Source organism: Neopsephotus bourkii, unplaced genomic scaffold, assembly GCF_033783945.1.
Source record: "Neopsephotus bourkii isolate Nb327-2 ecotype Australia unplaced genomic scaffold, CSIRO-AGI_Nbou_v1 NB_1737, whole genome shotgun sequence".
Taxonomy (NCBI): domain Eukaryota; kingdom Metazoa; phylum Chordata; class Aves; order Psittaciformes; family Psittacidae; genus Neopsephotus; species Neopsephotus bourkii.
This window is the reverse complement of record NW_026902211.1, coordinates 693,446-705,701: the sequence shown is the minus strand read 5'-3', so window position 1 is coordinate 705,701 and position 12,256 is coordinate 693,446. Positions and strand designations below refer to the sequence as shown.

At 44.0% G+C, this 12,256-nt stretch overlaps 1 protein-coding gene across 9 annotated transcripts in view; it reads left to right on the top strand.

Moving 5' to 3' along the window:
• PTPRT (protein tyrosine phosphatase receptor type T) overlaps positions 1 to 12,256 on the top strand; it is a 548,712-nt gene that overhangs the window by 224,571 nt on the left and 311,885 nt on the right. For all 9 annotated transcript variants that reach the window (XR_009728966.1, XM_061376782.1, XM_061376778.1 and 6 more), the window contains exon 11: positions 11,924 to 12,197. Coding sequence is in view for 8 of the 9 variants with exons in the window: in XM_061376782.1 (XP_061232766.1) it covers positions 11,924 to 12,197 (274 nt within the window). In the remaining variant the exon portion in view is untranslated. The remainder of the gene's footprint in view (positions 1 to 11,923; positions 12,198 to 12,256) is intronic.

The window sequence follows — 12,256 nt, the reverse complement described above, 5'->3', positions numbered from 1 at the left end:
TGGTGAAGTACCGGATTATTGGATACAATCTCCAAATGTGGACATCTGCCCCATTCCCACTATGGTGGAGGTATCCCCAGATGGTGTATGGTTGGACTAAATTGTAGAATCATAGAGTGGTTTGGGTTGGAAGGGACCTTCAAAGCTCATGAAGTGCAACCCCCTGCAATGAGTACAGGGACATCTTCAACTAGATCAGAGTGCTCAGAACCACATCCAGCCTGTAATGTCTGCAGGGATGGGCCATCCACCACCTTTCTGGGCAACCTGTGCCAGTGTTTTACCACTTTCATTAGACAAAATGTCTTCATTATGTCCAGCCTGAATCTCCCTTTTTTACTTTAAACCCATCACCCCTCATCGTGCGGCAACAGGGCCTGCTGGAAAGTCTCTTCCCATCTTTCTTATAGGCCCCTTTTAAGTACTGAAAGGCTGCAGTAAGGTCTCCCAGGGCCTTCTCCAGGCTGAACAACCCCAACTCTTTCAGCCTAAAAGATGTCTTCAGAAGTATTTGCCTAGCTGCAAATTGCCATAAAGAATTCCTTGCCTTTGGGACTTCCATTCTCCCCTTCATCATCCTCAATTTTCCTTCATCCTCGGGCAGATGTAGTGAAGGTACCATCAAAGCCCTCTCTCTGGTGTCAGAGACATGATCACTTTGCACTTTCTGAAAAGCATTAACTGTCTGGAAAAGGTGGAATGAATCTGGCTGATGCTTCTGTAGCTTCAGGTGCTGAAAGATCTCTTACCCAGGGGAGCTAATATTTTGTGTTGTACATCAGTGATACAGCTGGGAGTAGACTCATACCTGACCACGTGGGCCTTGTCTAGTGATGAAGTTTCTCCTGAGGTTAGAAAGAGAGCAGGTTCCCCCTTTTTATCTTGTGTTTTTCTTAACCTTTTGTTTTGGTAAAAAACAAACACACACAAAGCCAACAGAAATATTTGTTCTCTCTGTTTCCTAGTGTTCTCTCTGATGTCTAAAGACATTGGATTCTTCTGTAGGGGTTTTCCCTCCACAGACTAGTAGCCATGGCTGTGGAAAAGAAGTGGAAGCTTTGAAATCCAGACTAGATTATTTCTGCATCCAAACGGACCTAGTTTCATGGAAGTTGTTGGAAATACCCAAATTAATTCTAAAGATATATGCAGATATACCCATTCCCAAGCCCCACCATGTTTGTGAAGGCCATGGCAGAAGGTATTGGACAGTGCTAGCAAGGGAGTCCTAGTCTCTCCTTGGCCTGCAGGTTATTCAAGAACCGCTCTTCTTATACTTGACACTTCCTCCTACTCTTAAACCAGTGATCACTGAGGATGAGACCTCAGCCAGCAGTGCCTGTTGAATGCTGAGGGACATGAACAGCAAAGGGGGTGGGTTTTTTTTGTAGATAAACAGATGGTAGGCGGCTCAGGAGGAGAAAACCAGCTCCAAAGCCACAAATACGAGCTCCTGTTGCAGCGAAACCTCTATCTGTCTGCGCTCATTATCTTTAATCTGCTAACTTTGAACTGGAGACATTGGGGCTGGGCCTGTTCCATCGGGGAACAGCAGCTATTGTGTCTATTCTGTGTTGGAAGCCAGGTCAGGCTTACAGAGATGGTTGAGATAATGGAACACAGAGCTTTGATATACCCTGTAGTTCTTTTATTTTTTTTCTTTCATTTTTTAAAGTTTTTATTTCCCAAAATATTAAACTGAGAGATTTAAAGCATTTAAAGGAATGATGCATATAGAATACAAGTAAACAGATGCAGCAGCAGTGTTCTGGTGGTCTGGGGATGGAAAGGAGGTGATTTTGAGGGTGTGGATAGCATATTTTATAAGACCTAATGACACAGCTGGGAAAAACAGGTTTTGAAGCACGCAGCCCCTTCTTTTAGGTTAGTACATACTGACTGCCAATACATTTGCATTTTTGACAGCTACTTATGTTTTGTGTAGGTTACCATGTTTCTGTGGTAAGGCTTATAGGGGAATACTGGCATTATGAGATTTCTTACTATACCTCTCCTTCCTTGGAAGGACGTGGTCATTAGTCATTCGTAGCAGAGCAGTGGTGGGTGGAATACTGTGAGGCTGGAGCAAGACCAGAGGAGGCCCCAGAGATGCTGCGAGGGCTGGAGCAGCTCTGCTCTGGAGCCAGGCTGAGAGAGCTGGGCTGGGGCAGCCTGGAGAAGAGAAGGCTCCTGAAGGGGAGACCTTAGAGCAGCTCCAGTGCCTGAAGAGGCTGCAGGAAACCTGGAGAGGGGCTTGGGACAAGGGCCTGTAGGGACAGGCCAAGGGGAATGGCTTGAACCTGCCAGAGGGGAGACTGAGATGAGCTCTTAGGCAGAAGCTGTTCCCTGTGAGGGTGCTGAGGCGCTGGCACAGGGTGCCCAGAGAAGCTGTGGCTGCCCCATCCCTGGCAGTGTTCAAGGCCAGGTTGGACACAGGGGCTTGGAGCAAGCTGCTCCAGTGGAAGGGGTTTCTGCCTGTGGCAGGGGCTTGAGCTGGATGAGCTTTAAGGTCCCTTCCAACACAAACCAAGCTGTGGTTCCATGATGCACAACTGATACTGTGTAATACCAGGCAAGTCATTCATTGCACTCTCTCCATGCCATTTTCTGTACACCTACAACAGTGGAGTCATTATATATTGTGCCTCAGAGGTCTGTCAGGATAAACATCTACCCACCTAAGGTCCAAGGCCGTGTGACATTGCATTTGACATTACATTTTCACTTTCTTTACCAAAAAAGCCCCAACAAACCCACTCCCCCCCTCAAAAAAAAAAAAAAAACAACAACAAAAACACAACCAAAAAAAAAACCCCAAAACAAACAAAACCCAAACCTCCAAAAATATTTTGCTACTTTCTAACAGATTTTTCATGGTTTACTCCATTGTGGGAATTTTCTGGGATGCTGCAGTTTGACTGCAAAGGAGTTTCAGACGATATATCCTGGCCAAAGCTAGCACTTGATACAGATACTGGCAGGATGCTATTCTACAAATACAAATAGTTTGTTTGGGTTTCCTTTTTTGTCTTTAAGCTTGACAGAGAGCACAAGTCGTGAAATGAATCGAGGCTCCCACCACCTGTCCCTCAGGAGAACATGGGAACATCTCTCTTTTCTACAGAGGGAGCACACAGCCTTTAATCTTCCTGACTTCTTCTAGAGCCCCTTTCCATCACTATAGAAATTTAACAAAGCTTGAGATTTTAGTGAGAAAGAAATGCCTGTGTGAAAGCTCTGCCTCCAACAAGTATTATCCAAGTGTGAAATCGCTTCCCTTTGTTCCATGAATTTCAGGGTACCTCATCCCTTGGTAGTAAAACCAGACAACTGAACTGAATAGGAAAGCAGAAGAAAATGTGAAGAGACTCCCTTACCAGCCTTCTTGATTAAATGGATTGCATTATGATTGGCTTCAGCTCAGCAGGTTTTTGTCACAGCAGTAATTACCATCTCTTCTTTCTATGCCATTTTTACAAATCTGGCTGAATTTTGATGTTTTGTTGGCATTCTTCAACTTCAGTGAAAGCAGGAGAAGAGTTGTTTAATTTAAATGAGTGTTAAAAGAACATGCAAAAATAACTGCAAAATGAAGGATCTGGTGTGAATAACTTCGCAATATGAGAGACTATTTCCTCAAGTAGCATCACTATTATAAGCTTTATTTTTGTGAATGCTTTGCAGATGTGAACAAGCTGATTGATGACATTGCAGCCCAGTATCCATAATGGGCTACTTCTGAATCTTTGAAATAGCCAAGCATATTCTAGGAGGTGACATGGCAGAACAGTCTCTTTTCTCCTATTTGCTTCATAAAAACATTTCTTGAAAGCTAACCTTAACTTCAGTATATTGTATTCCCATGCGTAGAGCAGTTCCAAAGCCTAATGGGAATAGTAGCAATCTTTGATTGATTTTAATGGGGTATGAATCAGTTCTTAAATAGCTAGAAAATTGCACAACAGAGCACTGTGTCCTGCATGCACAACCTAGGTGACTCTGAAACTGGGTTCATTAAGTTTTGTAGATGAGTTTCAGAACATCTGATTAAAGGTGCTATTGAAGATACAAAATGGTGACATTTTAGAACATGTGAAGCAGGTGACTCAGTTCTCGGGAATATATTGTGACTTGTTTGAACCCAGAACACTGGATGAACCTGGAAACAGGCTGTGGAGTTACTTCTGAATGCTGGAATGTTTGATTATGGGATTGCAGGAGGAGCCTGGTGAGGAAATACTATTATAGCCAAGGGAAAGCAGTGCAGTGTATGCTCAGAGCAGCGAGTCTCAGCATCAGGCTTTATGGCAGTTAGCCATTTAGTTCTTGTCAATTGTAGGAGAATTTATGATATATAAATCTTTTTTAGAGTTTTGTGGGCTTTGGTTGAATTTCTTACAAAATCCCTTCTGTGCAGGTTCAGGAGAGGCTGGAGGCACTGTAAGAAGGATCTCATTTACTGTTTAATTTCACCATTTCTTAGGGTAAGCTCTACAGAGTGCTGGTAGATTTTTTTTATAGGATATTTATAGCTTCTATCCCTGTTATATTTCCTCAAATTTTCCATTATTTTATTTCTTATAGTCTCTGTCACAGAATTCAGGCTTTTGAATAAAATAATATTATATAAATATTAATATAAATAATTATATAAATAGAGATATCTGAATAGATACCTTTAAGAAAAAGAAAATAAAGATGTTGACACCACTCTTCTCTCTCTGTTTGCATCACTGAAACCATCTTGGCCATAAAACAGGCATGTGCATATTCAGTAGGTAATGTGAATTCTAAATGTAGGCATTGGACAGCACATTCAGCTGTTTCCCATATCAGTATCTTGGGAGATGGCTCCATCCTGCAGAATAAACACGATGAACCTTCATGGATATATACAAATAGATTTACATTGGCTCCGTCAAATTTAATGGGATCATAGGTTAAATGAAAAACCAGATGGTTAAAAAGCTGGTGTTGAGTATCTGTAGCCTAGATTCTGCTACTTCATTATTGACTTAAAAAGTGGGCTCTTAAAGCTGGGTGATACCAGTGGGTGCCAGTGTTAAATAACAGCCAGGGAAACTGGTCTCACGGTGTGTTTCCAGTACCAGCATCTCCAGTAGGCAGGTCTGGTATTTGATCACTGAAGTTAAATCTGATTTATGCAGCTTCTTGCAGAGCTCTGCAACAGGAAATCAGCACTGAGTGTGTGGGGCTTCTATGGGATGTTTGCAGAGGGTATGAACCATACTGTTGACAAGGCTCCATGGCCTTAAAAGCATGCTGCTTAAAAATGTTTACATCATAAATAAGAGAAAAGATGCTGAATTGGTTGTTGTTATTGTACTTTTGAACCTGCTCAGATGCACCCGGTGCCTTTTATTCACCTCTGTGCAGCATTAACTCTTGTGGGTTGGTCAGATAGTATTTGGGTTTGAGTTTCATGGGTTAGAGAGCCTTTTCAGAAGAACTGAATCTGTTCATTCCATAGAAGGGTGCAACAGTGGAAATTCAATGTCCAGCTCCATATTAGTTGCTACATCCCCATGCTTCCAGCCTGAGATGACACAGCTACTTGAAGCTGTGAGTCTTCTCTGTCCTTACTTCATTTGCCCCTTTTTGTACTTTTTAATTTGAATTAAGATAACCATTCATAAGGAAATGTTTGTCTGCTGGTAGTCTCTTATTTCCTGTAGCCTGTGGAACATTACTCTGAATGCAACGTGTTTGAGAAGTTCCTGTTCTCTGCGAGCAAAACCTGCTCACAGTGATGTGCTAAAACCCGCATTGCAACATCACACTGTACTAATTGCCACTTATTTTTGTTCCCCAGGAGAAAATATTATTGGAAATAATACATGGCTGTTAATATATTTATGTGTTACATATAAAAAATAAATGAAAATGCATTAAATGTTTCTAAGATACATTTAAGAACATTTAGTAACAAAGTTGGCCCAGAGGGGGTACTGAGCTGCAGAAGTGCTGTTTCTTTCAAACTTTCATAAGTCAGGTGAGGGAATCACTGTAAGGTTACAAAGAAATATTATTCCTTTTCCTACCCTACAGTTACATGGGATAGAGTGAAGGTTTCACTCTGTTGGCAAGTACCATGTCAAGATACCGACGTGAATCCACCAGATGTTGAATGGTTTGTTGAAAGCTCTGACTCAGCTTTTCCTCTCAGTGTTCAAACACATCCTCTATCCAAAAACTTGAGCCTTGTCTAAATACATGGCTGGATTTCTGGACAAGAGTTCCTCAGTCCATCCAGTAGCACGAAAAGAAATCAAAGAGCAGGGGAAGGAGAAGTCTAACAATGCTCAGGGATAGCTCAGTGGCACAGAAATGGGCTGTGATTTGGAATGTTTATTATCCACACTTGTGCTTTGGCACTAAATAGAGAGCTCATCATTTAGATATTACCTTGTAGGTGATAGTAAGAGCACATTTTCTTCCTCTGCAGACAACATTTGTGCTGTGGCGACCATTATGGCTGGTACTTTTATCAGTGATTTAGGATGGAGTTGTCAAAAACTTCTAAATGCTTCTATTAATGAGGATTTATCTAAGACGTGTGAAATCCACCAAGGCACTGTTTTGGCCTCCCTTTCTCATAGGAGTGTGCCAGCTGCACACCATGGCAGTCAGCTCCCCTTCTTCTAGGAAGTCAGGCTGAGTGCTTCAGATTTGAGAATCTCTCAAGAGCTTCCTGGAGGGCAGAGCTTATGGATGCTTGGGAAGCAGTCCTGTCCTGTTATTTGTGGGGACAGCAGCGGGAAGTAGCTGTGCGAGGTGAGATGGGGTAACTTAGCACTGGGAATACAAGATCCCTGCTTCTATTGCCCTGCAGTGTGCATGTGTGTGCGTTTGTTTGCAGTGTTTGCAGATGTAGCTGAATATTAAAAATGTGGGTTTACTGTGTCATCTTTTAGTTTATTGGTACCGAAGTTGTTGTACAGTGTTGGGAGTTTTAATGCTCTGCTTCTGTTGTCTCTTTTAATATCATTTCAATGTACGACACCGATACTTTCGTGTATCCAGCTGGGCATTTGGGACTGATTTATTGATTTCTGCTATGAAAGCAGTGTTAGCTGGTAGTGGCTGGAAGCAGTAGCTTTGAAGCTTGAGACAGGGAGAGCTCCAGGAGATCCATGTTAGTGACTTTCTGGTAGCCAGAATAGGAGCTATTAAAACAGTTTGGATATTTCCTCCTTATTTCTGTTGCCCACATTTTTTTTCCTTCCCTCTAGCAGTTCCTTTTGGAAAGCCACTCCTCTTTCCCTTTGGTTGTCATAACACTGTGTCAATCCTAACAAGTAGCAAACGATGCTAGATGCACAGAATTAATGGCAGCTGGAGTGCTTCTGAAGGACAAAAGGGTAGATCCTATTCAGTTTAGTTTGTTAGTGCCCCACCACAAATAGGGATCACATGTATCACAGAAAGTTACAATCTTCTGAGCAAAGTTGACCCTTACTCTTTTGAGAATTGTGGTAGTGATGCAGATGGTTTGTCTGGAGTTCAGAGTGTGTAACTGGATGCTTGCTATTTGGAATTAGAATCATAGAATCGTAGAATCATAGAATAGTTAGGGTTGGAAAGGACCTTAAGATAATCCAGTTCCACCCCCCCTTCCAGGGGCAGGGACACCTCCCACTAAACCGTGTCACCCAAGGTTGTCCAACCTGGCCTTGAACACCCCCAGGGATGGAGCATTCACAGCCTCCCTGGGCAACCCATTCCAGTGCCTCACCACCCTTACCCTCACCTTCCTTATATCCAATCTAAACTTCCGCTGTGTAAGTTTTAACCCATTACCCATTGTCCTGTCACTACAGTCCCTAATGAAGAGTCCATCCCCAGCATCCCTATAGCCACCCTTCAGACACTGGAAGGCTGCTATGAGATCTCTATGCAGCCTTCTGTTCTCCATGCTGAACAGCCCCAACTTTCTCAGCCGATCTTCATATGGGAGTTGTTCCAGTCCCCTGATCATCCTCGTGGCCTTGTCTGGACTTGTTCCAACAGTTCCATGTTCTTTTTATGTTGAGGACACCAGAACTGCACACAATACTCCAGGTGAGGTCTCACGAGAGCAGAGCAGAGGGGCAGGATCACCTCCTTCGACCTGCTGGTCATGCTCCTTTTGATGCAGCCCAGGATACGGTTGCTTTCTGGGCTTCAAGCACAGACTGAAGCCGGCTCATGTTCATTTTCTCATCGACCAGCACCCCCAAGTATTCTCCGCAGGGCTGCTCTGAATCTCTCTTTGCACAACCTGTAGCCATGCCTGGGATTGCTCTGACCCAGGTGTAGGTCAGAGCCTTCGCCAGTGAAGACTGAGGCAAAGATGTCATTCAGAACCTCAGCCTTCTCCAAATCCAGGGCAGCCAGTTCTCCCAGTAGCTTACAGAGGGGGCCTACATTGTCCCTAGTCTGTTATTTTATTTCCAATGTACCTATGGAATCCCTTCCTGTTATCCTTAACATCCCTAGCCAGGTTTAATTCTAACTGGGCCTTAGCTTTCCTAACCCACTCCCTATCTTCCCAGACAACATCCCTGTATTCTTCCCAGGCCGCCTGTCCTTGCTTCCACTTCTTATAAGCCTCTTTTTTTTTTCCCTCAAATTTCCCTCAGCACCTTCTTATCCATCCAAGGAGGTCTCCTGGCCCTCCGGCTGCACTTCCTTCTAGCTGGGGTGCAACACTCCTGAGCTTGTAGCAGGTCATCTTTGAATATCAACCAAGAGTCTTGGGCCCTCTTGCCCTCTAGGGCTATATCCCATGGAACCTTACTAGGCAGGTTCCGGAAGAGGCCAAAGTCTGCTCTTTCGAAGTCCAGCGCAGTGAGCTTGCTGCATGCTCTTCTCACTGCCCTAAGGATCTCATATTCAACCATCTCGTGGTCGCTGCATCCAAGGCTGCCCTGAAGTGTCACATTTCCAATGAGCCCTTCCCTGTTGGTGAGCACAAGGTCAAGCATGGCACCTCTCCTTCTCGGTTCCTCTATTACTTGCAGAAGGAAGTTGTCTTCCACACAATCAAGGAACCTCCTGGATTGCTTGTGCCGGGCCGTACCATCCCTTCAACAGATATCAGGATGGTTGAAGTCCCCCGTGATGACAAGGGCCTGAGAGCGTGAGGCTGTTCCTGTCTGTCTAGAGAGTGCTTCATCCACAGATTCCTCTTGATCAGGCAGTCTGTAACAGATCCCCACAGTAACGTCTCCCATTGCTGTTCTTCCTTTAACCCTGACCCACAAGCTCTCTGTTATCTGCTCACCTGTCCCCAGACAGAGTTCCATACTCTCCAGCCTATCCCTAACATAAAGGGCAACCCCCCCTCCCCGCCTGCCAGGCCTGTCTTTTCTAAAGAGTCTGTAACCTTCCATTCCAACACTCCAGTCATAGGAGCCATCCCACCATGATTCTGCAATGCCCGTTATATCGTACCCCCGCAGACGTGCACACATCTCTAATTCCTCTTGTTTGTTCCCCATGCTACAGGTGTTTGTACAGGGACATCTGAGCCAAGCTCCAGATGAAGCCGGCTCATTGGCTGGAGCAGCCAGAATATCTCTGCATTGCTCCGAGCATTTATTATAGGTGCTGGCAACTGACTGAGTGTGTTGGGATGGAATGATGCCCCCTCCCCCAACACATCTAGTTTAAAGCTTTAAAGAATTTAATTCTCACAGGAATTTCATTTGGATGTAGGATCATTGGTTTTTGTTCCAATGAAAAGGCAAAGAGTTATGGGAGCATCTGAATGCTGATGGTAGCAGGTACGGAAGCACTTGATGTGCCTTGCAGCCTGTCGCTGGTTAATGCAGGGAAGTTGATCTCTAAAAATGCCCATATTCTGACTCATAGGTGAAAACAGGACATGAGGAAGAGAGCACAGCCTGAAAAACAGACCTACATCAGGGGAAGGGAAAAAAGATGAGACTGCATCAGTCTGTGCACTGGCTGGGGGTGAATCTGGACCTCAGGAGGGTCCTGGAAGATTAGAGTACTGGGATTAAAGTATCAGAAAGTGAGACCTAAAGTAATTACTTTATGCAGAAACAATTTCTCAGGGTACTAATCATCCATCCAGAGATGGAAAACAGACGTGGTCTTGGCCACTCAAACACTTGGGAGATCTCCGTATTTCCATTGCCCGCTTGCTGAGAGTGGCTTCTTGACCACTACCAAATAACAGAGAGAAGAGTGAGGCTGAAGGATGACGGTCACGAGGTCAGGCAGGTGAAGAACCCAGAGATGAACATGCTGTGTCAGGTGGTGTGAGTGGGGATAAAGGATAAAGGTGCCAAGAGAGCAGTCAGTCACTCATCCTGAGTTCCACCAGAGAGAACAGTGACAGCAGCTTCAGCTCAGATACTTATTTCATAGGAAAGGAGACAGTGCTTGGGCAGGAGATTAATGGGGTTTTAACTTTGAACACAACTGGGACATCTATTATATTTCAGGTGAATGCTCATAAACATATAGTTGTGCTTCCAGAAACACCTCAAGTTATACCAAAAGAATAAATATCAAAAGTGAAATTTCAGGTTGCTGAAGAGTGTGTTATCCCTGTGAAAGGAAGAAATGTGTCAATGGATAAGTAGGAAAGTGACAATGAGAAAGAATACAGGCAAAAGAGTGTCTGTTATCAGGGTCTGTGTGTTTCAGAACTCTTGCTCGTGATAAAAAGAGTGCCCATGCTGGTGGAGAGTATATTAATATTGTCACAGGAGAAACTGAGAATGTCATCAAATGATTGTCCCTAATGGTTAGGGAAAGAGTGCAGTTATTTGGTGATCCACATTCCTGGGAGCTTCCCCTTCTCCAAAGACAAACAAGTCCATAGGGTCATTGTAAGTGGGATAACCAAGAGAAGGAGTGGCAGCCTTTGAACGCTGCTTGGGAGAGAGGGTGAGGAAACCCTTCACCTCTGCGTAGGCTGAAAGGAGATTAACTGATATTTAACCATGTATATTTATGTCTATACATAAAGGAAACATTTTCTATAACCAGAAATAAGAGGGTTTGGGATTGGATAAAATAGAAGGTGTCCCTGCTGGTGGCAGGGGATTGGAACTGGATGAGCTTTAAGGTTCCTTCCAACACAAACCAGTCTGGGAGTCTGATTTGAATGCCTTGCAACCTCTCTGAGCCTGAAATAGCCAGCTAGAACTAACAAGATTGCTGTTGCATACCATAGAGGCCAGAAGCTTAGCAGGAATTGAAAAGTCTTTTAACGTTTTATAGAGTTGGAAAGAATATGAAGAATTGTTTCCTGAAACAAAAGTGAATTGGGAGAGCTGTTCAGCCCCCTTCTCATTACATAAGCTAACCTTTTAGTGATGGAGCAGAAGGGGAGACTTGCCATCAGGAATTAACGTTAGAGAGCTCTGCATTGCAGGATATATCCCAAAAAGACATGAGGGAGGGCCAAGAAAAGTTAACATTCTTAAAAGATATGAGTATCTTTTTGATCTAAACTGGTCCTTGCACCTTGAAGCCATTTCAAAAGGGAGCTGACCCCATTGCCGCTTTCTGGTGCTCTGCTCTACCACAATCACTGGCCCAAGCAGTTTATGTTTCAGCTTGGTGGCTGAAGAAGAAAGCATCTGTTTTCAGCACATGGAATATCCATTACAAGTTTGATGTTTTATTAGTCACTCCTTACTGAAATTATTCTGGTTTTCACCAAAGTGTATCTTGATAAATTCAAGTAAGTCAACAGAACAAGTGATCAGCATCTTGCCCACATAGTGGCCACTGCCACTGTACTGGTGCGCAAGAGCTGTGTGTGTAGTGTTCTACCTGTGTATTTCTTACTTTGATTTACTGTTTGTCTTTTATTGTTGGAAACATTCTTGATACTGTAGGCTCTTGGGTCTCTAATCTTCCCTTCCTCTCTCCCTCCTAGTGTCTATCAACTAGTGGTCAAGGAGGAGAAGCTGCAGAAAGCACGGAGAGCTGCAGACATCATAGAGTGCTTCTCTGTCCCAGTGAGCTACAAGAACGCTTCCAGTCTGGACTCACCACACTACTTTGCAGCAGAGCTGAAACCCATCAACCTGCCCGTCACTCAGCCCTTCACAGTGGGTGACAACAAAACCTACAATGGCTACTGGAATGCTCCACTTTCTCCCCTGAAAAGCTACAGCATATACTTCCAGGCTCTGAGCAAGGCAAATGGAGTAAGTGGAATATTGAAACTGGACCTGTACATAAGAGCACCTCTGGTTATCCTTGTCTT